Source organism: Formica exsecta, unplaced genomic scaffold (assembly GCF_003651465.1).
Source record: "Formica exsecta isolate Colony F162 unplaced genomic scaffold, ASM365146v1 scaffold98, whole genome shotgun sequence".
NCBI lineage: Eukaryota > Metazoa > Arthropoda > Insecta > Hymenoptera > Formicidae > Formica > Formica exsecta.
Genome location: NW_021853741.1, coordinates 695,512 through 716,132, shown reverse-complemented (window position 1 = coordinate 716,132; position 20,621 = coordinate 695,512). Strand labels below are relative to the sequence as shown.

Sequence of the window (20,621 nt, the reverse complement as noted above, 5' to 3'; positions counted from 1 at the left end):
TATTTTATAAAATATTAAAATATTTATATAGAAATATTAGTTAAATATTAATTATCATGAAAATGAAAGAAGAACGAGTAATGTATTCTAAAAATAATATAATATAAATGATAAATATAAATATAAATTACTTACCGCATATCGTCGCTTCATCCGTTGTCTGATGCTTTTCCGAAGTTCTTTTCTCCTATTTCGTTCCTTTGCTGTATCCACGTAGCACTTACACTTACTCGCGAAAACACAGTTAATTATGATTAATTGAATACGTGATGATCGCGGGACACTTTGCACGGCTTTCCCAATCGCGGAACAATCGTATGCACAGCGCTTCAAAAAAAATGATTTATCATCGCGATACAGTTTCGTGTCGTTTATCAAAATTTAATTTTGTAATAATCATAGCGAATTATGCTTCAATATTAGTCGCGATCGCGTTTAGAGGAAGAATTCGACAATATACGAAGCGTTTCGCACCACTACTTCAGTGCTCGAGTGTCGCCGCGCGAATGATAAAGCCATAAGTCGTAACACATTAACAATAGCGCGCTAATGTTTACACCGCCAAGGCCGAATACTATGTTATTGATAATTTGCTGCCAAAATATTTTCCATACTATGACGTATATACAAGCGGAATATTATATTATACAGATATTTTAAATTATCAATTATTTAATAAACGATTGATATATCACGGAGCTTATCGTTATGTTAATTATTCGGATCTGCGATTAGACTATTTTATTGCGCGTTCTCAATCTGAATGGTATTTAGATCATCGAAAAGTCGAACGAAAAAACATCGGACAAAATATATTTAATTTTAAGTATTTTTAAATAATTGTTATCTAGAGAGTAAAACAAAGACAGAGAATTAATTATTAATTATATCAAGTTGGATGCACTAGTGCGCACCGATGCACATTAAAAGCTATTATAAACAAATTTATATAAATATAATTAATTATATTTTCCTATAGTTCTAACCGTCACTTTAGAAAAAGAATTTGACGAGCGTCTCGCACTACTACATTACTGTTCGAGTGTCGTCGTGCAAATGATAAAGCCGTAAGTCGTAATACGTAAACAATAGCGCGCTGTTTGTTTACGCCGTCAAGGCCGAATACCATGTTATTGATAATTCGTAGCTGAAAATATTTTGCGTACTATGACGTATATACAGGGTGTTCCAGGAGGAAAGGTCAATATTCTGGAAGGTGATCGTATCGGTTATTTTAAGCAAAAATGTTCATATGAATATATGTCCTATTCCCCACGGTTTCCGAGATAGAGCGACTTGAATGTTATTATGGATTTATTAATGTTTTATTAGCTGCGCTATGATGTTTTGTCATTCTACTATATACTACAGCGATAATAAATTATAATTGAAGTATTTTTATGTATATGCGCATGTAAAATGAAATTATAATTTTCTTAATAATTTTTTTCCCTAATTTTTAAATATAACGTATAGAAGATATTTACTAATAAATTGCTTCATTTTAAGCAAAAATGTTCATATGAATATATGTCCTATTCCCCACGGTTTCCGAGATAGAGCGACTTAAATGTACGTCTCGTGTATTCACTTTTATTCTGTACACTTCAACCTTCATCCGTCAACCTGTACAGTGAAGTGTACAGAAGAAAATATGAATACACGAGACGACCTGCTCGCTCAAATAATGGATGCTAGTGCCCGCATAAAAGAACGTCACGATGTACTCAGACGAGCAACACGCCATGTTCACACAACAGTTGAAAAATGCATTGATGTTAACGGTGGAATTTTTGAAAATTTATTATAATCTGTAAAAAATGTATCACTTGAACAATAAATATTAGAAATAGTACGTAGTATTTCTTCCTTGTCAGTAATTTTGCAACTGTACATTATTCAAGTCGCTCTATCTCGGAAACCGTGGATAATAGGACATATATTTATATAATAGCTTTTAATATGCATCAGTGCGCACTAGTGCATCCAATTGAATTTATAAATTAAAAAATTACTTAAATAATATAATATTACAATCAAACGCTTACTCGAAGTATTCATTGATTAATCTAATAATCCAAATATTTCTAAAATCCAAGTAATAAATTAATAATTAATTATAAAAAGCTATATAAATTTAAAAAATAATAATTTGATATATTGCTTAAAATGCTTGATAATTTTGTTTCAAAAATAAGAAAAAAGTAAAAGCAATTTATTGTAAATTTTATTATTGTAAATATCTTCTACACATTATATATTTAAAAATTAGGAAAAAATTATTAAGAAAATTAATTTAAGAAAATTTGTTTTATGTCGCATATATATATATATATATATATATGATATATACATGCATCAACCGATTTTTTTACCGTAGCACCGAAAAGTGAATCTGGTCATGTAGTTCCGCCGGCTCTAAAATGGATCTAGTTGACGCTACTGTACTAGCTAGAAAAAAGTCTTATGAAAAACGGCATGACCCCTCTCAGGCTTCTCTCTGATATGGGAAACAAATTATGTATATATACGCGAAATGCATTTGCGCGAGAAGCTAATATATTCCTATATCTTTTCGATTATAGAAAAGTTACAAGATTAATACACGAAATGCTTTGGAAACTGTTTATTGAAATTATTATCTTTTATATAATGACTATAAATGTTTCTTACGCTTCTAATTATTCCAAGCATAATGATACTTATGAATGTAAACTAGGTTCAAAAACTCCTTACAGATGTGTAGCTAATTATGATGAATCACAATTGAAATATGCAGGTATTCTATAATATTGCCAGTTACTTTTTATATATTTAATATGGTTGAACTTGTGTATTCATAAGTTCTACTAATATATGTGTTTATTGGTATTTATAGATTGTGTTGAAAAAAAGATTTGGTTAATTCTGCGTCATGGGACTCGTTACCCAGGCAAGAAATATATACCTCGTATGATAAATGAGTTACCACAACTGCAACGTATAATATTAGAAAATTATGAAAACAATATAACAAGTCTGTCATCTGATGATGCAGCTTTGTTTAAGAAATGGAAACTGTCGCTTACTCAAAGGAACATGATGAAATTGACAGCAGAAGGAGAGAATGAAATGATTGATCTTGGAGAAAGATATCAGGCAAGATTTCCATCTCTGATGCCGGAAACTTACAACAATCAGACCTATAAAGTATGTATAGCAAAATATTTGATCATTTTATATATATGTTTGTATTCTTTGATCATCAACTATGAATTTTAGTTCAGATATACTTCCACTCAACGTACAGAGGAGAGCGCGAAGCACTTTGCTGTTGGTTTATTTGGTTGGCATAATAGTAAAAATATTTGGTATCCAGCACCGATATATCGAGATCCAGTTATAAGAGTAATTTTATTTACTATTATTTTTAAATTTTCAGATGATTTGTCACTCTCCTATTTTTCTCTCTCTAGATGATTATTTTGATATATATTTTTTTAGTTTTACAAGGCTTGTCCTCGTTGGCGCCAAGAAGTTGATAAGAATTCAAATGCAAGATTAGAAAAAACGAAATTTTTGGATAGCAAAATTGTTAAAGATATGTTAAATAATATTAAAGAGCGTATTGGTTACAATATCGATTATGGTTAGCGCTATTATTAAACATATGCATATAAATATTATTCAATATTATACTATCAAGATTTCACTACTCACTGTATTATGATTGTGACTATTATTTATGTTTCCAGAAACCGCACATTTAATGCATACTATGTGTGCCTTTGAAACTGCTTGGAATCAGAGTATGGTATCTCCTTGGTGTAAAATATTTTCATTGAATGATTTCACAGTAAGATCTTAGATTAAAGTATAATTATGTGTGTATATACATAAATTACCAAATGAAGGAATTTACTCACACATCAAATTATAAATTTGTTTTATTTTTGAATATGCAGATCTTTGAATATGCAGAAGATTTAGAATTCTATTGGATTGATGGATATGGTTATCCATTAACTTATGAGCAAGCATGTCCTGCCTTAAAAGATATGTTTAATTTTTTTGGGTATGCAAATCTATATCCATTATAATAATAAATTCAATTTAAGATCTTGTGAATATTATATATATTATATTTTATTTTATATATTACACAAAAAGCATTTGTATTTAATTTTGTTGAGGCCTTTTGTTCATAGAACTAAAAAAAATCTTATAGAAAAAAAAGCCTTTTGTCAATAAATATGGCAAATTGTATAATTTTAATTTTGCAATTAAATTTAATTGTATTGAAATTATATATTAGAAGAATATAATTTATTTTACAGATCTACAGAAGAGGCAACAACAACAGCTTATTTTACACATTCTGGAACAATTCTGAAATTATTGGCTTTACTTGGAGTAGCCAAAGACCTACATCCTTTGATGCACGATTCTTTCACACTGCACCAAGAAGATAACAGAGCTTGGAGAAGCAGTATTATTGATGTATTTGCATCTAACATAGCATTTATTTTATACGAGTATGTTTTTACTTTAAGATTATACAAAATTATGTTATATATTTTCTCATAGATATAATTTTTTCGTTGCATTCTTTCTAGTTGCGCATCTCAAGGTCCTAGTATTCTATTCATGCTTCAGGAACGACCGGTGTATTTGTCAGGCTGTCCAAATGATATGCCATGTCCGATATCTATTATGAAAGCGGCATATCCAGATCGCGACGAAGAATGTCAATTTGATGTTATGTGTCATATAACAAGACAAAATAATTGATCAAAAGTAATATTTTTACAACAGATGTTATATACGTATTCTTTTTTATTTACTTTGAGGATAGAATATTTATTTTATTTTTTATATTTGAATTTACACTAATATTAATTTGTACCTGATATTTCGACGCGTTTGTTGTCTCAAGAAAAATATATGTATTTACATAAATAACAATTTTAATCTAGACTTTTACATCTTTTTATTATTTTGTACACAAATTATAAATCTCTATATAATTTTTATGAGTTTAAGTAAATGCTCATGACTGTGTATTCTAAGCAAGTCATGTGTATAATACAAGTTTGAGAAATAATAATAGTATTTTTTTATGATTTTTTTACTATGATGCAATATACATGCTAAATGATATTAATTTCATTAGCAATAAAGTCATGAGAAAAGAACAATGTAAAAAAATTTTAACAGTTTCTATTATTAAATAATACTAGAAATATTTAAAAGTGTTATATATATATATATATATCTTACAAAGGAAGGATCTTACATATTCACATATGCAATAACCTATTGAAATAAAAAATTGAAATTTTATGAAAAACGTATATTTGAAACGTATATTGAAAACATATATTTGCAAAAATTTTACATGGAGACTTACCGATTTTTTTATATTGTTCTTTTTTTATTTTCTTATTAAAAAAATAAATATCTAATGTTAAAGAGTACTATCTTCTAATGAATTATTTATGCCACTTCTGTCATCTCCAATCATCTCCTGCAATAAAATAGTATAGTTATAGACTAGTAATTATGTCAAGAGTAAATACACACAATATCCATTTACGATACAAAGACTATTACCTGCAGCACAACAACAAGTGCTCTTGTCTCATTTAACATTTCTTTATAGACACGATTTTCTTCTTCTAACTTTTCAATATATTCTACGAGTTCTTCATTTTTCTCTAAAGCATCTTTAAGTGCTATTCGTCGCCTTTCACTTAGGATTTGCCAATAATTTTCACTCGGGCCAGCTACATCTGATAAAAATATTTTAGAGAAAATTAAAATTTTTTTATATGTATTTTGATTTCAAAAGTACAAAGTATAAGAGAGCAACAAGAATACAATGGCATGGTAGCTTAATGATAGAATGGTTGCTAGTTAAAACAGAGATCCCAGGATCAAATCCCAGTAGGACCCCAATATTTTTCCTCTACTCAGGAAAGACAAAAGAATACAGAAAAAATGCAATTTTTTAAATGTACCTGTGGATGTTAAATCTTCAGGCTCTATTTGTACCTTCTCCTCTCGTACAGTTTGTACAGCCTTGTCTTTGGTTTTCACATCTTTGTGTTTAGAACTATCCTTTGTTGTTTGAGATACATTCCTAAAACATACAACATATAAGGGTTTATATCAACCTTATTACAATATTTTCATAATTTACTTTTTCAAGGTAATTTACCTCTTTGATTTTGCTTTTTTTGATTTTTGAGTAGATTTGATCATTCTATCAGCACCAACTAAAGTTTCTTTATCAGTGGCTGATGGCTGCAATTCGTGTAAAGATTTTCTAATTTTGTCCTGTTCCAATAAGAGAAAAAAATTTACTCATTAATTTTATTTATAGATAATATATTAATATTATTTTAACTCTTTTTATTTTTTAAATAATCATTAATAATCAATAAATATAAAATAGAGTTTTCTCTTATATATGTAGAAGTATAAATATATTCTTGGGTATGTGTGTGTGTATGTATGTAAGATGATGACATAAAAAATAAGTTTCTACATTAATACATAAATTATATAAATTGTTAAATAAACATTTATAATTGACTAAACAACAATAACAAAACAATTGAATTTTTATGTATAAACGATTCTAGTAAAACTTAATTTTTATTTTCAAGATTATATATGTAATTTAAACTTTGATATTTCACCTTTCATAAATATTCATAAAAACTTTCTCTCACAAATAAGGTTAAACATGAAATGACTTTCAAATCATATTTACCTTTTACCAAGGTCTACTTAAGAGAGAGAAAGAGAGAATATATATGTACATATTAAATAACTTTTTTTTTATCGGTTAAACGGAAAGAGATAATTTTAACTATATTAGCATCGCATTTTTTAAGAGTTCTACGTGTGAGAAAGGATAAATATACTAACCTCAGAAGCGATAACCGTTTCGTTGCTAGTAACCGTTTCCATTCTACAGGCCGCAAATTAATCCAAGAAAGAAAGGATCTAAAATGAGAGATAACATCAGTTTACGAAAAACTTGTTTGTGCGTTGTTCACTATTCACGATAATATGACATCACGAAAGGAATAATATTGTATTTAGATAAAATTTCAACTAACTTTCTCTAATCAAATTCACACACGAGCACACAGTTTTTCCTCTTTTATTTCATGGATATCTTTTAGATATCGTGAATCCTAATCTGACTTGAGATTCACGCTGTGTTACAATCAACTGTCCGGCAGTACCTAATCACACTATCAAACTATCACTATCACATCTAATCAAACGGGAATTGGGGGACTGGGGGAAGAGATCCGACTGGCGGCCGGATGCCGGATTGCCGGATGCCGGATGGTGCCGGGAAGAAAATGATGAAAAATTCCAATCAAAGCAGGTTTGCATGAAGATGCGTAGCGTTTAGAATACTCGACTGTGATTAGTCAATTTCTTAAGGCTTAGAGCTTAAATCACTATTGTAGACCGACACTTAATGTTTCTGCAATAGTCTTCGGAAGCCGATAGTATCAACCAATCAAATTTACGCTGCTTGGCAAATTGAGCACCTTCGTTCGAGTTTGATTGGTTGATGATATCGGCCTGTGAAGACTATTGGTGCGTTCTGTCATTGGTCTTCGGTGTTATTCGCCCATATGTTGTCCACTTGACATTTGCTTGTACTTGCCGTTGACGGCAGCTCTACATGAAATATTAGTCTAAGCTACATGGTGATGTTTGTATACTGTTGTAAAAATGTCAAAAAGAGTATCTGGGTTCTGGAGTAATAATACAGCCATAGCAAATAAAGATTAAATGACTTACTTTTTTTCTCTCTCGGTTTAATTATTATCGCGAATAATGGTTCGCACCGATTGGGACAGAATATTATCTATAAATGTTTCGTCTTTAACAGACGAAGAAATCGAGGATCTCTTTCCAGAAGTGGTTCGATGTGATGTAAACGAGATTACCGATGTATATAATCTGCGAACACTCATGAGATTATCGCAGGAAATGTTGACTTATAGAGATAATCAAGTAAAGAATTTATTCGTTATTATGTATATTTAATATTTTTTCTTATTTTTTTTTTTATTAAAAGGAAAAAATTTATATAGTAAGCTTTCTTTTTCTGCTATATAATATATATTGTATGTGTAAAATAAATTTATTGATGTTAGGTCGAGGCCTTACTTCTTGAATGCGGTGAATTGAAAGAAACAATAGCTTCTTTACGTCCAGAGGCCAAACAAAAGACCATAGGTAGCGTATTGTCAAAATTTGTGTATGTTTATACATTTTGACTCTTGGGATCATTTTTGAAATAAAATTTATAAAGATTTTAAGACAAGTTACTTTGATAATTTGTACAATTTTTATTCTATACATATTTATATAATTTTTTTGATAGATCATGATATATCTGCAATAAAACAAGAAAGTGATGGTTTGACTAAAGTAAGTTTTTTTATTATTATTTGTAGAGCATATTAATAAAATATTGTATTTTATTATCAATAATTTTATTTTGTATAAAGGATGCAAGAGAACATGCTTGTCCAGATACACAAGCCAGATATACAGATACAAATGAAAAAGTTAAGACACTTATGGTTGAATTGGAGGTAACATAGTAAAAAACTAGAGTTTTCTTATATAATAAAAAACTAAAGTTTCCTTATTACTACTTCTCATTTTCTAGGGTTTGGACAAGGAGAATGAAATTCTTAAAAGACGATTAACGACATTGAAAGATGAAATGGAGGATGCAACAGAGAAAATGAATGAGATGACACAAGAACTTCATTCAACTCAAATAAAAGTTACAGAATATAAAGGTGCTTACCTGAATAATATATATTTTGTATTATATATATTATTGTATCATATAGTATGCTTTTTATGAATAAACATAAGTGCTATGCTATTACAGATAAGATTCAGAAATTAGAGCAAGAAAATGAAGCTTTGGTTATTCAAATAGAAGAAATAACAGCACAGCAAATAGACAGAGACAAAATGTTAGATGAATTTGGAGTAGCTATTGACACTAGAATATCTGAATGGAAGGTATTATATAAATTCAATAAAATATTTACATTAGAAAATAAAAGAATGTATTTATATAAATTTGCATTATTTATGTTATAAGGGTATATTGGATGAAAAAGATATGGAAATTGCACATTTAAAAAAAAGTGTATCACAGTCTTTAATGCAATCTGTTACATCAGCAAAAGAAGAAAATAAATCACAGATTATTCATCTGAATGATGAAATAGCTCGTCGGGATGCTATTATAGTCGAATTGCAAACTAAACTCTCTGATGCAATCGTTGAAATAAATGAGAGTGCTGCACTTATAGAAAAATTAAAAGCACAGGCAACCCAGGAGTAAGTAACATTTTCTATATATATATATATATATGATGCTTCGGAGTTTTATAAGTGAGTTATTATCGAAAAGTGACTAGTTTTATAAAAAATTTACGTTTTATTAAAAACTGACGAAATATATATATATATATATATATATATATATTTGTAATTTTATCCAGATCATCATTTTTAGTTGTTATGTTTAGTTGTTTGTTTTCAAGCTGATGTATTTCATAGGTCTGTAAAAAGTGACAAACGGAAAGAGCAAAAAAATTTATTGAAAAAAATACAAATTGCAAATGAAAAGATTTCTAATTTGGAAAATGCATTATCCCAAGCACAGGATGATGCCAAATCACAGAGTAGTAAAGTTAGACATCCATATTTTCATATCTGGTTTATAATAAACTCTATATAAAGTATATACTGTAGAGCTATTGCCACTTGGTAATTTTAATATTACAAATCTTACCAATTTTATAGAGTTAATTTTTCATTAAAATAAAAATATGAAAATTTTATTAAATATTTCGTTTTTACTTTTGTTTTTACATCGGATTTTTCGTACATTACTTAATAAATGTAGTTATAAATCCGCATTCTCTTTGGAAACTTAATGAATAGAAATGTTTTTAATTATCAATTTTTCATAGTTTCAAAGCATTAATATTTTTGTCTTTATGTTAAGGAAAACTTAATTATAAATTACAGCTTTATATATTAATAAAGCTGCAAATGAAAAGAGTGGCAATAATTCTAGAATATTTTGTATTTATTTATTGAGTTATATACTAAAAATAATCTAAATTTCTTTTTTCTAAATATTTTTTTAAATATTTTTGTATATAGTTGTGTGAAGTATTGTCCACCTTAAAAAATTATGAAGATGGAAATCAAACTTTAGCTAAAGCATTGAACGAAATTAAAGAATTAAAAATCAAAATGAATCACAAGAATGAACATATTGAAGACTTAGTCAATGTTGTTAATAAATTGGAGATGTTAAATTCATATCAAGAAATGGAGATCTTAACTCTTAGGTAAAATTTTCTAAATATTTTTTATAGTGTGTGTGAAATGAGAAAGTAAATATAACATTATCTTTTCATATCATAGAGAAAAGTTAGGAATTCCAGAGGATGAATCAATATCGATTAAGAGTGTTATAGCAAAACGTAAAGAGGAATCGAGAAAAATGGAACAACTTATTCAACAAAATAAAAGCCTCATAGAAGAAAATTTAGAATTAAAATCAGATGTAAGATAATTTATTGAAAAACTAATTTATAAAATATATATATACACGTATAATGTACACATGCATGTGCACGCGCACACATACATACATATATATACATATATAATATAATACATAGAATCATATCTTTCTTATTTAAGATATATGATTTGCAATACATATTAAGAGAATATTTATTACAAATTTTTTTTTTGTAGGTAAGGATGTTGAAGTATAAATTAAGCAAGTCTGAGAAAACACTAGACATTTCAGACAACTTAGGTGATTTTAGTAATCAATTTTTGCATTCAACTAAATTGATGGAATCAGAAAATATGCAAGTATCTTCTAAAACTGATATCTTCGAAGTTAATCAAAATATTCAGATAATTATAGAAGAAAATGAGGCACTTAGAAAAGGCATGCATGAGATTATGGACAGTATACGCAATCAAGATGGTGAATGGTTTTCACTAACTTTAATGGTACTTTAGTATTGCACACATTTCCATTTCTATGACACCCTAGATTTTCTTTTATTTCTCTTTTTCCTTTTCTGTCTTTAATATAAAAAATATTAATAAAATTCTAAAATTAAATGTGCTTAATTTCTCGCATTCTCTATTCATGTTTTGGCAAATAATGAACATTGCTATATTCTTTTGTAATTTTATTATATTAATAATTGCTTAAAAATAAGCAAATGACATTTTTGTGTATTCTAGGTAAGAGTGAAGTGGAAATACAATCCAGTACATTGGAACGATTATTAGAAGCTTTGGATGTTAGACATTTAGCTGGTTGGTACCATCCAGCTATGAGATTACAGGAACATCTTAATGTTGTCCAAGGCAGTAATACTGAATTAAGGTCACAGCTTAGGTTACTGAGGTATTTTATAAAATTTGTTAATACAATTAAGCAATTAATTATTTGCTATAATCTTTATTATAATTAATAAATCATACTCAAATGCATAATTTATAGAAAAGAATTGCAAAAGAAGAATATTATATTACAAGATTTAGCAGCGATTAAAAATATAGATTTGGAAAAGTTGTCCGAGAAACATAGCGAAGATGAAGCGATAATGACATGCCTTACGGAAATGAAAGCTTTGCAAACAGCATATAAAAATGAGGCAGAGGAATGGGAAAAGCAAAAAGACTTGTTGATTCAAGAGAGTAATGAACTGAAAGATGAAATAGATGGTTTAAAAAATCAATTAGAAGTTTATAAGAAAAATTGGCAAATAATAGAAAACGGAGACGATGAAGTTCGTAAAGAATTTGCAATAAAAACGAGAGAATATGCAGATGCCACTAATGAAATAATAATTATGAACAGGAAAAATGCGAGTCTTCGACGATTGCTTAATAAGGAAACTGGCAGATTATATGAATATCAAAAAGATATAATTAAAAAAGAGAATGATTTTAACAAAGCTCTTACCGATGCAAACAAATACAATAAAACTTTGCTGTCAGAAATTTCGCTCTTGCAGAGTAATTTATGCAATTCTGTGAGCATAACTGTGCATAATGAACTGAAAGAGAAATATGAGGAATTGAATATACGTTATCATGCTTTGTTAGAAAATGCAATAATATTTCATGATTTCAGCGAAATATCATCTCTGAAAGCGGAAATAGAAATGATAAGGCAAGAGAAATACCAACTCATGGAAGATTTACGAAAAACGTATAACTGCAATAACGATGACAATGAAACGATGCAGCAAAAATTAAAAGAGATTGAAGCCAAAGAATTGATTGAAAGACAACGAGCTGATCAGATGACTAGACTATATGAAATATCACAAACGCAATTAGTAAAGTGCGAAGATAATGTTAAACAACTCTCCATTGTCAATTCTGAAAATCAAGAGAAATTGATTCAGATACACAAAAAATTATTTAAAGGAATAGTATTACAAGAAGCTACACAAATGGATGATAATCGCATACAGGAACTGCAAAATGAAAAAATGCAGCTTGTTATAGAGAATGAAAGTTTGAAAAAAATGCTACAAATTTCTGAAAACGAAGCTCGTTTGCAATATTCGTTAAATTCATTACAAACACTAGAGTTAGATAGTCTTAGGCATCAAATATTAGATTTGCAGGCTGTAAGTGAAGACAAGGCCATTATTTCAAGACTTGATTTTGAACTTACAAGTAAGAAGATGTCAGAAATGGAACTAACTTCGCAGAAAATGCGACTGCAAAACGAGCTATCTTGCATGCAACAAGAACTTGATAGTTCAAAAAAAAAATATGAAGAGATGCGCAGTTATGTAGAAGATTATCGGAAACAATGTGACAATCGTTGCAAGTATGATTAAAAATTAATTTAAATATTTTATTTTGCTTATATAGAAATTATATTATATTGTGTATATATGTATTACAGGTATTACACAGATATTATATATTTTCTACAATGCCAGTATGCAGGATCAACCCCCATAAGTACTTTAGAAAAAGTAATTACACTTGCTACAAAATTGGAAATAAATCGTCAAAATATCGATACAGAAATGCAAAAAACCAAAAAATGTCATGAAGGTATTAAGTACGAACAGCAACTTTTATCTGCTCGTCTTGAAATTATCGAACGATTGAAAGATATATTAGAGCAACAAATTGGCGCTGGCAGCGTCCAAATAATAATGGAACGTTTTGCCGAATCTTCACAACAGACTCTAAGTGTAAATTTTTATATGATAACTAAGTATAAAAAATTATTATAATAATAAAATTTGGCAAAATAATATTAAGCTATCGTAACATGGATAAGCTTAAAAAATTTTTATTTTTAATTCTATTTCTATTTTTAATTTCTAATTTTTGTTAATGCGTTTTAATTATTGATAAATTTTTATTTTTATATATAAAGATTTATATTTTAATAATGCTTTTAATGTTGGCTTCAAGTTGAATTCTTCCTGTATTATAAAAAGTTTTTATTATACAGGATTATTACATATTTTTATATTTTTTTAATTAGGATTTCAAATATAAACGGAGAATAGCTCATCTGGAGCATGAACTGCAAATCGCCAATAGTAAATTCAATGAATACGAATCTGTAATAACAAGTATGGAACAGGACATGTTAAATATTCAAAGAGCTTGGTATCCACAACACGATAATCAGCTTCAAATTAATACACCAAATGTTGAGACGAAGTCTATTCAAGCAGAAACAGAAACTCAAGTGGTTAGTGTTCAAACAGATACCTACACTTGCTGCTTAAATCAAAAAGTACAAGATACTGGAGACATTACAGTGTTTAAAGATATTAATAAAGAAAAATCTATTGAATCGAGTGAAACTATAAAAAGTACATTCCGAGAAGCGGGAAATAATACAGAAGAGAGCAGCAATTCGGTGATCCTTAACGAACAGTTGGATCAAGCATTGAAACTCGCATCGGAACGTTCCGTGATGCTCGTCAAATGTGAATCACAATTAGCGGAGTATAAAGCAAAAGTGGACGCTTTAAATAAAGCAATAATGGAAAAAGATACGCAATACCAAGCAATGGTGGACACTTCAAACAAAGCAATCGAGGAGAAAGATTTACAATATCAAACAAGAATAGATACTCTGAATAAAACGATTGAGGAAAAGGATTCACATCTTGCGCAAAAACAAAATGTACTCGATGAATTAATAAGTCAGTCGCGTATCACTAATACCGATGGTACTGACAAATTGGCTCTGAAATCGACGATAAACAGTTTACAGAAATTAATTAATCAAAAGGAGGAAACTATTTTGAGATATCAAAATTTATTGAAAGAGGACAGGGACGAACATAGTCGGGCAGCGAGTCGTTTCCAGGATGAGATTAAAAGTTTGCACGATCGCATTTTGGCTATGCAAAGTGAAAGCAGAAAAGAAGAACCGGTTATAAGTGTGAAAAATATTTTCGAAAAAACCTCAACGTCCGATGAAACCGCAGCGAAAGTACCGAGAAACAGTGCCGCCCAAGAAGAAGAAACTGCGAGACTACGTGAGAAGGTGTCTACTCTCGAAGCAGAATTAAATATCAGCAAGGAACTGAGCGAACGTTGGCATCGATTAGCGGAAGAAAGATTGAAACATATGGATCGTATGAGAGAAAGGTTTGTTTCACCATAATATAAAATGTTATTCACGATCACAAATTCAATCAACTTTTCAATATCGAAAAGTTGATTAATAAATATCGAAAATAAATGGCAAAATAAAAGAAAACATGGAAAATGGTTGCATGATATATTACAAATAATTCATGTTCTTACAGACTGGAGCAACAACACAAAAATGAATTGGAAAGTTATCATACGGAATCAAATAAGTGGCAATCTGAAGCCGATACACTTAGACAGCAATTGTCTGAAAATCGTATGTTACTCACAAAAGGAAATATTTCCCTGATGAAGGAGCTACAAGAAAAAGATGACAAAATATATGAATTAACTCTTGCATGTCAACAATTACAGGTGTCATAATTTTGTTAGATTTGTTATTGAATAATATTATATATAATTGTTCAATTTCTTAAAAATATATTTTTATTATATAGAATGAAGTTGAATTAATAGAGTCTGTAAATCGATCTCAGCAAATGACAGTACGGGATACAAAAGTAAATGAAACGCCACATCATAGTCATCGTGATCAAATGCAACAACAAAATCAAATAGATGTTTTACGTCGGCAGCTTCAGTCTCTAATGGAAAAGGAAAAAACATACAAGTCTGAAATAGCTGATTTAAAGCAGCAACTTAGTCGAAAGTAAATTGCTAATTTATAAGCATTAAAATAAATTTTTATTTCTTTTTAAATTGATTTTAACTTTAATTGTAACAAATATATGAATTAAAAATATTTGATCTATTTCAGATATATGGCGACAAAAACTCAGGAGAAAAAAATATCGCAACGTGAAGCGCAACTCGAGCGTAAAGTAACATCTCTAGAAGAAGAGTTACATAAAGCAAAGACACAGTTAGATCGAGAATATCTGGCGCAGGAAATTAAAAAAGCTAAGGTATAAAAAGAGTAAGTCATAATAAAACATTATTTTAATAGTATATATATATACTGAAATTGATTTTTCTTTGAATAGACTGCGGAGGATCTTTCATTGTGGGAAAAACAAAAAAAGTGGCAGCAAACAGCAGAAAAGTTAAAAGAAAAACTTAAAGAGAAGACTAATGAATATGAAAAATTGCTTACAAATTATGAGAAACTTCGATCTGTCGTTTCGTGTATGGAAAGAGAAAAATGGCATTTAAGAAGCAAGCTCAAACTTGAGAGCGATACCGTATCCGGTATTTCATCGGCAAGACCCGTTTCAACTATCCAGCTTAACACAATAGAAAAAGAACTGGAAAAAGAATGTCGAATATTGAGAGAACGTGTTAAGGAATTAACTGATCGTTTAGAGAAAGAAAGTAATGAACATTTGATACTAGAGATAGCAGAATTAAAACGGCATAATGCAGCTCTGGAAGCAGTTTCTCAGGTTAGTATACTTTATAAGTTTATAAAATAAATATGTGACTTTTTTTTATTGTTATTAAATGCTATTTTTCAGGGTAATACATGTGTAATTAGTCAATTGGAGAAATTAGAAATGACTAAAGATATTCTTGAAAAGATGAATCTTAAGTTAGAAAGTGAAAATTTTGAGTTACGACTAGAATTAGAAAAGACGATTTCGGATACTCCGAGACTGCGAGAAAAAGTCGAACATTTGGAAAAGTATGTTTATTATAATATATACTATTCTCTATTGTAAGAATATAGATTAAAAAAACGATTACATTATTATCGTATTTTTATTTTTACAGATACATCACTTTGTTAAAAGCAGAAAAATCTTCTGATTCTACTCCTAGATCATCAGATAAAGAATTGCCAGAATCAAACAACAAAACATCTACTTTTGAAATGGAGAAAACAATCTTTACATTGAAGCGAATCATCGAGAAACTTCAGGCAGAGAATAAAAGACTGAAATTTAATTCTAAAAAAAATCACTTTTTAATCAACCAAGTAAATTAATCTATTTTTAGATATTATATATATTTGTCTTTTTATATACATTATCATATATATGTTATTATATTTTAAATACAGAGAAAGATAAATACTATCGATGGAAATATTTTACTTCAAAGACAATATGAGGAATCTCAGAAATGTGTTATAAGTTTGGAGTCAGACTTACGACTGGCTGAACAGAGAATAATTATGTTAGAAAAGGCTCAAACGGAAGATGATAATGGAGATTTTTGTATCTTGAAGCAACAACTAATACATAAATCCGAACTTTTAGAAAAAGTGAAACAGTTATTGACACGAGCAGCCATCAATGAAAAGGCATTGCGGCAACGTGTAAGAATTTAAACAATACATAATTTAAAAGATAAAATTAAGAAATTTTTATCTATATAATTTTATTATTAGGTGCAACAATTAGAATTGAAGCAAACCCTATCAACAATTCCAGAATGTCATGTAACTCCACCTACACCAGAATAATGGACGCTTGGGAGTAAACAATTTATGGATTTATGGTAAAAAAAAAAAACACTTTTATTGAGACAAATATATGCATTTATTTTATATATACTCTTCAATTAAAAATTTGTGGACTATAAAGCCTTGTTTCTGTATTCATTCAGTACTTCTATTGTGTAATAATTTTATAATATAATTTCATATAATCGTATCAATTTTTGTACGTGCAGGTGCACAATGTTCATCACATTTATCGATGTAATATAGTGTCCTAAGAAAATATCGTCTCATTTCTTTCATTTATAAATTCTTAAAATAATCCATAATCAAAAAGTTTTCTTATTGATATATTCTATGTGCGTATCGCATATAACAAAGAGATTTTACAAAAATTTTATTTCGTTGACAAAAATATTTATAACTAAAGAGATTTGATCTCACAATCTTATATCTAAATAAAAATCATGCTATCCGCATTTTTTTATCGCATATTTCGACATTATTTAAAATATTAGACGTTATATATTAAATGAATCAGTACAATTAATTTATTATTTCAAACATTTCTAATACATAGCAAAATATTTCGAGTTTTATTCCTACGATAAATAATTACTCTGTATAGTTGGCTGCTTGAATCGAAGTTTCGCAGAAACTTCACACAGTACGCGTCGTGATGATCGTAAAGTAATCACGTTCGAACCGCTCCGTATTTCTTGCGTAATTTTTACTGTTTAAAAAAATCTCGTGCACGAAAAACTATTACAAATATCTTTTATAAAGTGTCAGACGTTTGTCTAAAGTATCAAGCATCACGTATAATCGTTGTTACACCGCTATCGCGATTTCAGTCGGTGATTCGGTCCGTCATGTATGTGTATGTGTGTCTCGATTAGGTGGAAGTTCTCGCATATTTACTTCGCGCCGTTATTTCCTCGTCAAAAACTGCATGAAAAACTATTGTAAATATCTCTTATAAAGTGTCAAATGCTGTCTAAAGTGTCCGTATTATGTCGCTATCGCGATTTCGGTCGACGATTCGGTTTTCCGTATGTGTGTGTGTGCGTATTGAAATAGGCGGGAATCCTCTCACATATTTCTCGCGCCGTTATTTCCCGCCAAACTGCAACGAAAGATTGCTTGCTGCGAATGATACATAATCATTGCCAGGTATGTTGACGTATGCGTTGTTTAATAATAAATTAACGTCGTTGTCATTATATTTTTTGCATTTTTATTATTAAGCCTTTGTACTCGTAAAAATTTGAACCTGGTATGGCAATGTAGCCAACTGAGAGCAGACAATATACAAGTGCAAAGAGTTGAAAATAATATTTTTGAATCATACATATAGTATAATTTTATATATATTTAATTTTACAAGCAGTATATAATACATATAAATCTTTATATATAGGCATTGCTATATCTGAAACAATTATCTTTTTATCTTTATTTATGCGTGAAAGTAATTTAATACTTTCTCAAATATTATATTTTCTTATTTATTTTTAATATACTGCCAAATAATATATATTAGTATATATAATATATTATGAGTATTTCAATTAATATATTAAATTCATATCTCGCATACAAATATGCAGCTTAAATCTGAACCAATGTATACGTATTACTATTATATCTATGCGTACGTGTTATTATTACCAACTGATGACAGCAATTATCGACGACCAGTTATATAAAAATTTTCAAATTATGCTTGGTTTTGGCCTACTTGATACGAAAAATATTTAAATATTTTTTTTGCATTGCGTGCAATTTTTCAAGCAAGGGGGACTAATTTTCTTGTCTAAATAATTAAACATTTTTTTCAAGTAATATATCACTTAAAAGTAGTGTATATTTATACGCATTAATTTCAAAGATCTAACATATGTAGCAAAAATATCTTTGACTAGTTAGATGAACAGAGAGATGATATTAATATCAACAGATTCATAATTATTTCTTTTTTCTCAAAATAAAAATAATTTTTATATTTTTCTGGCATTGCGCAAAACTTGTTAAGTAGATTCGCTTCTCCTGTTTTATAAATCAGTAAATCTTTCATTCAGATAGTATTTAAAGATCCCGCATACATGTACTTATTAAGTTAATATGTTTGATAACTAATATCTCTCTCTGATTAAAAAAAATATATATTTGTATATATAATATATATTATTATAAAATTATAACAGCAATAACTGCCAATATAATACAATGTAAGATTAATTAATTAAAAATTAGTTAATCGATATCTTTATACAATTCTCGTTTATCATTACAAGCAATTTTCAGATAGCTTGTAATGTGATAGAGTTGAAAGGTTTTATCTCAGAATCTCTTCAGATTTTTAAATTTTAATCACAATAACACTTTCAAAAGATATATTTTTCGCGAAATAATAATGAAAATTTGCAGATATATTATTGGTTATAATAAATCGTAACGCGTAGCAAAAATGATTTCATCGAAATTTGCATTTTCCTGCAATGCATAATTGCGTTGTTTAATATTATAACGCAAAGATGAAAAAGTCGAAGAACTTTGATCGATTCTGAGGATTAATAATCGTTCTCAGGAACCTGAAGGAAAGGACGAATCGAAAACTCGTCCTCGCAGTCCGGAACAAGCTTTCCTTTGTAACGGACACAAAAATCAGCGCATTTTTGCCCGATAAAAAATGAGCCGAACATCTTTTTGCATTGCGCACAGTTCCGAATGCACACACCTGTATGCACAAAGCCGGTTTACAGGAATATATTACGGTCAACTTGTATTTTTAATTGATATAATTTGATAGAGATTTATTACAAATTTACTTACCGATATTTCGTTCAGTATCAGCCATAGATGTCGCGAAGCAAAAAACGGCGAAAACAACGGCGCACAATACAATTGTTGTGATTCGATTTGACGAAATCATAACTGAAACAAAAATAAATATTTAAGTCTAAATTTTTAGTTATAAATGTACATATATGTCTAAGGATAAAAACTTTTGCAGTGAAAGCAAATAAAATTTTATGCTGATTAATATAGAAATAGGAAAGAAATCTCTGGACAGTATAGATATAATGACAATACATTTCTATTTTTGTTGATCGTATCAAAAAACAATTTTTCGATACAATTCTATTTTAAAAATTTATACAAGATTATTGCTTACATTGTCCACATTCTGTATATAAATTTACATATCGTGTTAGCAACAGTCACAGTTTACCTATGGTTATTTGGAGATTTATAAAAATATAAAAAATTTTAATATATTCGCGCGCGCGCGCGCACACACACACGCACACGCATGCATAGATGATGAAATAGAAAGTGACAGTCCGAACACATATAAGTGATGTCTTGCAACATTATACGATGTGAAATTAAAATTATACGTTCTGAATTCTATTCAAGCTGTCCTTATGTCGTTCGAATGTTAATATATAATCTAAATAAACCTTTAATTAATGATTTAGATCATGTATTA

At 28.9% G+C, this 20,621-nt stretch overlaps 4 protein-coding genes across 8 annotated transcripts in view; 2 read left to right on the top strand and 2 right to left on the bottom strand.

Annotated features, from left to right (window-relative positions):
- LOC115245465 (protein lin-37 homolog) overlaps nt 1-546 on the bottom strand; it is a 4,224-nt gene extending 3,678 nt beyond the window's left edge. The window contains exon 1 of one of the 2 annotated variants that reach the window (XM_029823788.1): nt 136-546. The gene's annotated coding sequence lies outside the window, so the exon portion shown is untranslated. The remainder of the gene's footprint in view (nt 1-135) is intronic. The other variant, XM_029823789.1, reaches the window with a different exon arrangement.
- Nucleotides 547-2,513: 1,967 nt separating this feature from the next.
- LOC115245494 (multiple inositol polyphosphate phosphatase 1-like) lies at nt 2,514-4,944 on the top strand. The gene is made up of 8 exons (XM_029823846.1): nt 2,514-2,779; nt 2,879-3,189; nt 3,262-3,387; nt 3,484-3,628; nt 3,735-3,835; nt 3,945-4,054; nt 4,317-4,514; nt 4,596-4,944. Exons 1-8 carry the CDS (start codon nt 2,611-2,613, stop codon nt 4,768-4,770), a joined length of 1,335 nt encoding a protein of 444 aa, XP_029679706.1. The 5' UTR covers nt 2,514-2,610; the 3' UTR covers nt 4,771-4,944.
- Nucleotides 4,945-4,954: 10 nt separating this feature from the next.
- Nucleotides 4,955-7,351, bottom strand: LOC115245495. The gene is made up of 6 exons (XM_029823847.1): nt 7,110-7,351; nt 6,916-6,993; nt 6,200-6,318; nt 6,000-6,121; nt 5,593-5,771; nt 4,955-5,506 (listed from the first exon to the last, which is right to left on the bottom strand). Exons 2-6 carry the CDS (start codon nt 6,955-6,957, stop codon nt 5,447-5,449), a joined length of 522 nt encoding a protein of 173 aa, XP_029679707.1. The 5' UTR covers nt 6,958-6,993; nt 7,110-7,351; the 3' UTR covers nt 4,955-5,446.
- Nucleotides 7,352-7,508: 157 nt separating this feature from the next.
- Nucleotides 7,509-18,540, top strand: LOC115245468 (centrosomal protein of 290 kDa-like). Of its 4 annotated transcripts, none has more exons than XM_029823794.1 (23): nt 7,509-8,028; nt 8,172-8,253; nt 8,402-8,448; nt 8,529-8,589; nt 8,693-8,828; nt 8,924-9,060; nt 9,143-9,384; nt 9,607-9,739; nt 10,219-10,409; nt 10,486-10,627; nt 10,825-11,065; nt 11,332-11,497; nt 11,594-12,940; nt 13,019-13,316; nt 13,616-14,739; nt 14,901-15,099; nt 15,183-15,394; nt 15,503-15,650; nt 15,729-16,127; nt 16,200-16,366; nt 16,456-16,660; nt 16,745-17,002; nt 17,075-18,539. In XM_029823794.1, exons 4-23 carry the CDS (start codon nt 8,530-8,532, stop codon nt 17,147-17,149), a joined length of 5,880 nt encoding a protein of 1,959 aa, XP_029679654.1. In that variant the 5' UTR covers nt 7,509-8,028; nt 8,172-8,253; nt 8,402-8,448; nt 8,529; the 3' UTR covers nt 17,150-18,539. The 4 variants fall into 4 exon arrangements, with proteins under 4 accessions (XP_029679654.1, XP_029679653.1, XP_029679655.1 ...); XM_029823793.1 differs by having other exon boundaries at nt 7,511-8,028; nt 8,529-8,615; nt 17,075-18,538; XM_029823795.1 differs by lacking the exons at nt 16,200-16,366; nt 16,456-16,660; nt 16,745-17,002; nt 17,075-18,539 and having other exon boundaries at nt 7,511-8,028; nt 8,529-8,615; nt 15,503-15,661; nt 15,729-15,858.
- Nucleotides 18,541-20,621: the final 2,081 nt, after the last annotated feature.

Excerpts from the sequence above, each read along its gene's own strand:
- LOC115245494 (XM_029823846.1), top strand. The coding sequence starts at position 2,611 with ATGCTTTGGAAACTGTTTATTGAAATTATTATCTTTTATATAATGACT. Across the intron at positions 3,388-3,483 it reads ATCGAGATCCAGTTATAAGA|TTTTACAAGGCTTGTCCTCG; the intron begins GTAATTTTATTT and ends ATATTTTTTTAG. Across the intron at positions 3,629-3,734 it reads TGGTTACAATATCGATTATG|AAACCGCACATTTAATGCAT; the intron begins GTTAGCGCTATT and ends TTATGTTTCCAG.
- LOC115245495 (XM_029823847.1), bottom strand. The coding sequence starts at position 6,957 with ATGGAAACGGTTACTAGCAACGAAACGGTTATCGCTTCTGAG. Across the intron at positions 6,319-6,915 it reads AAACGGTTATCGCTTCTGAG|GACAAAATTAGAAAATCTTT; the intron begins GTTAGTATATTT and ends TTATTGGAACAG. Across the intron at positions 6,122-6,199 it reads AAAAAAGCAAAATCAAAGAG|GAATGTATCTCAAACAACAA; the intron begins GTAAATTACCTT and ends TGTATGTTTTAG.
- LOC115245468 (XM_029823793.1), top strand. The coding sequence starts at position 7,849 with ATGGTTCGCACCGATTGGGACAGAATATTATCTATAAATGTTTCGTCT. Across the intron at positions 10,410-10,485 it reads ATGGAGATCTTAACTCTTAG|AGAAAAGTTAGGAATTCCAG; the intron begins GTAAAATTTTCT and ends TTCATATCATAG. Across the intron at positions 14,740-14,900 it reads ATGGATCGTATGAGAGAAAG|ACTGGAGCAACAACACAAAA; the intron begins GTTTGTTTCACC and ends ATGTTCTTACAG.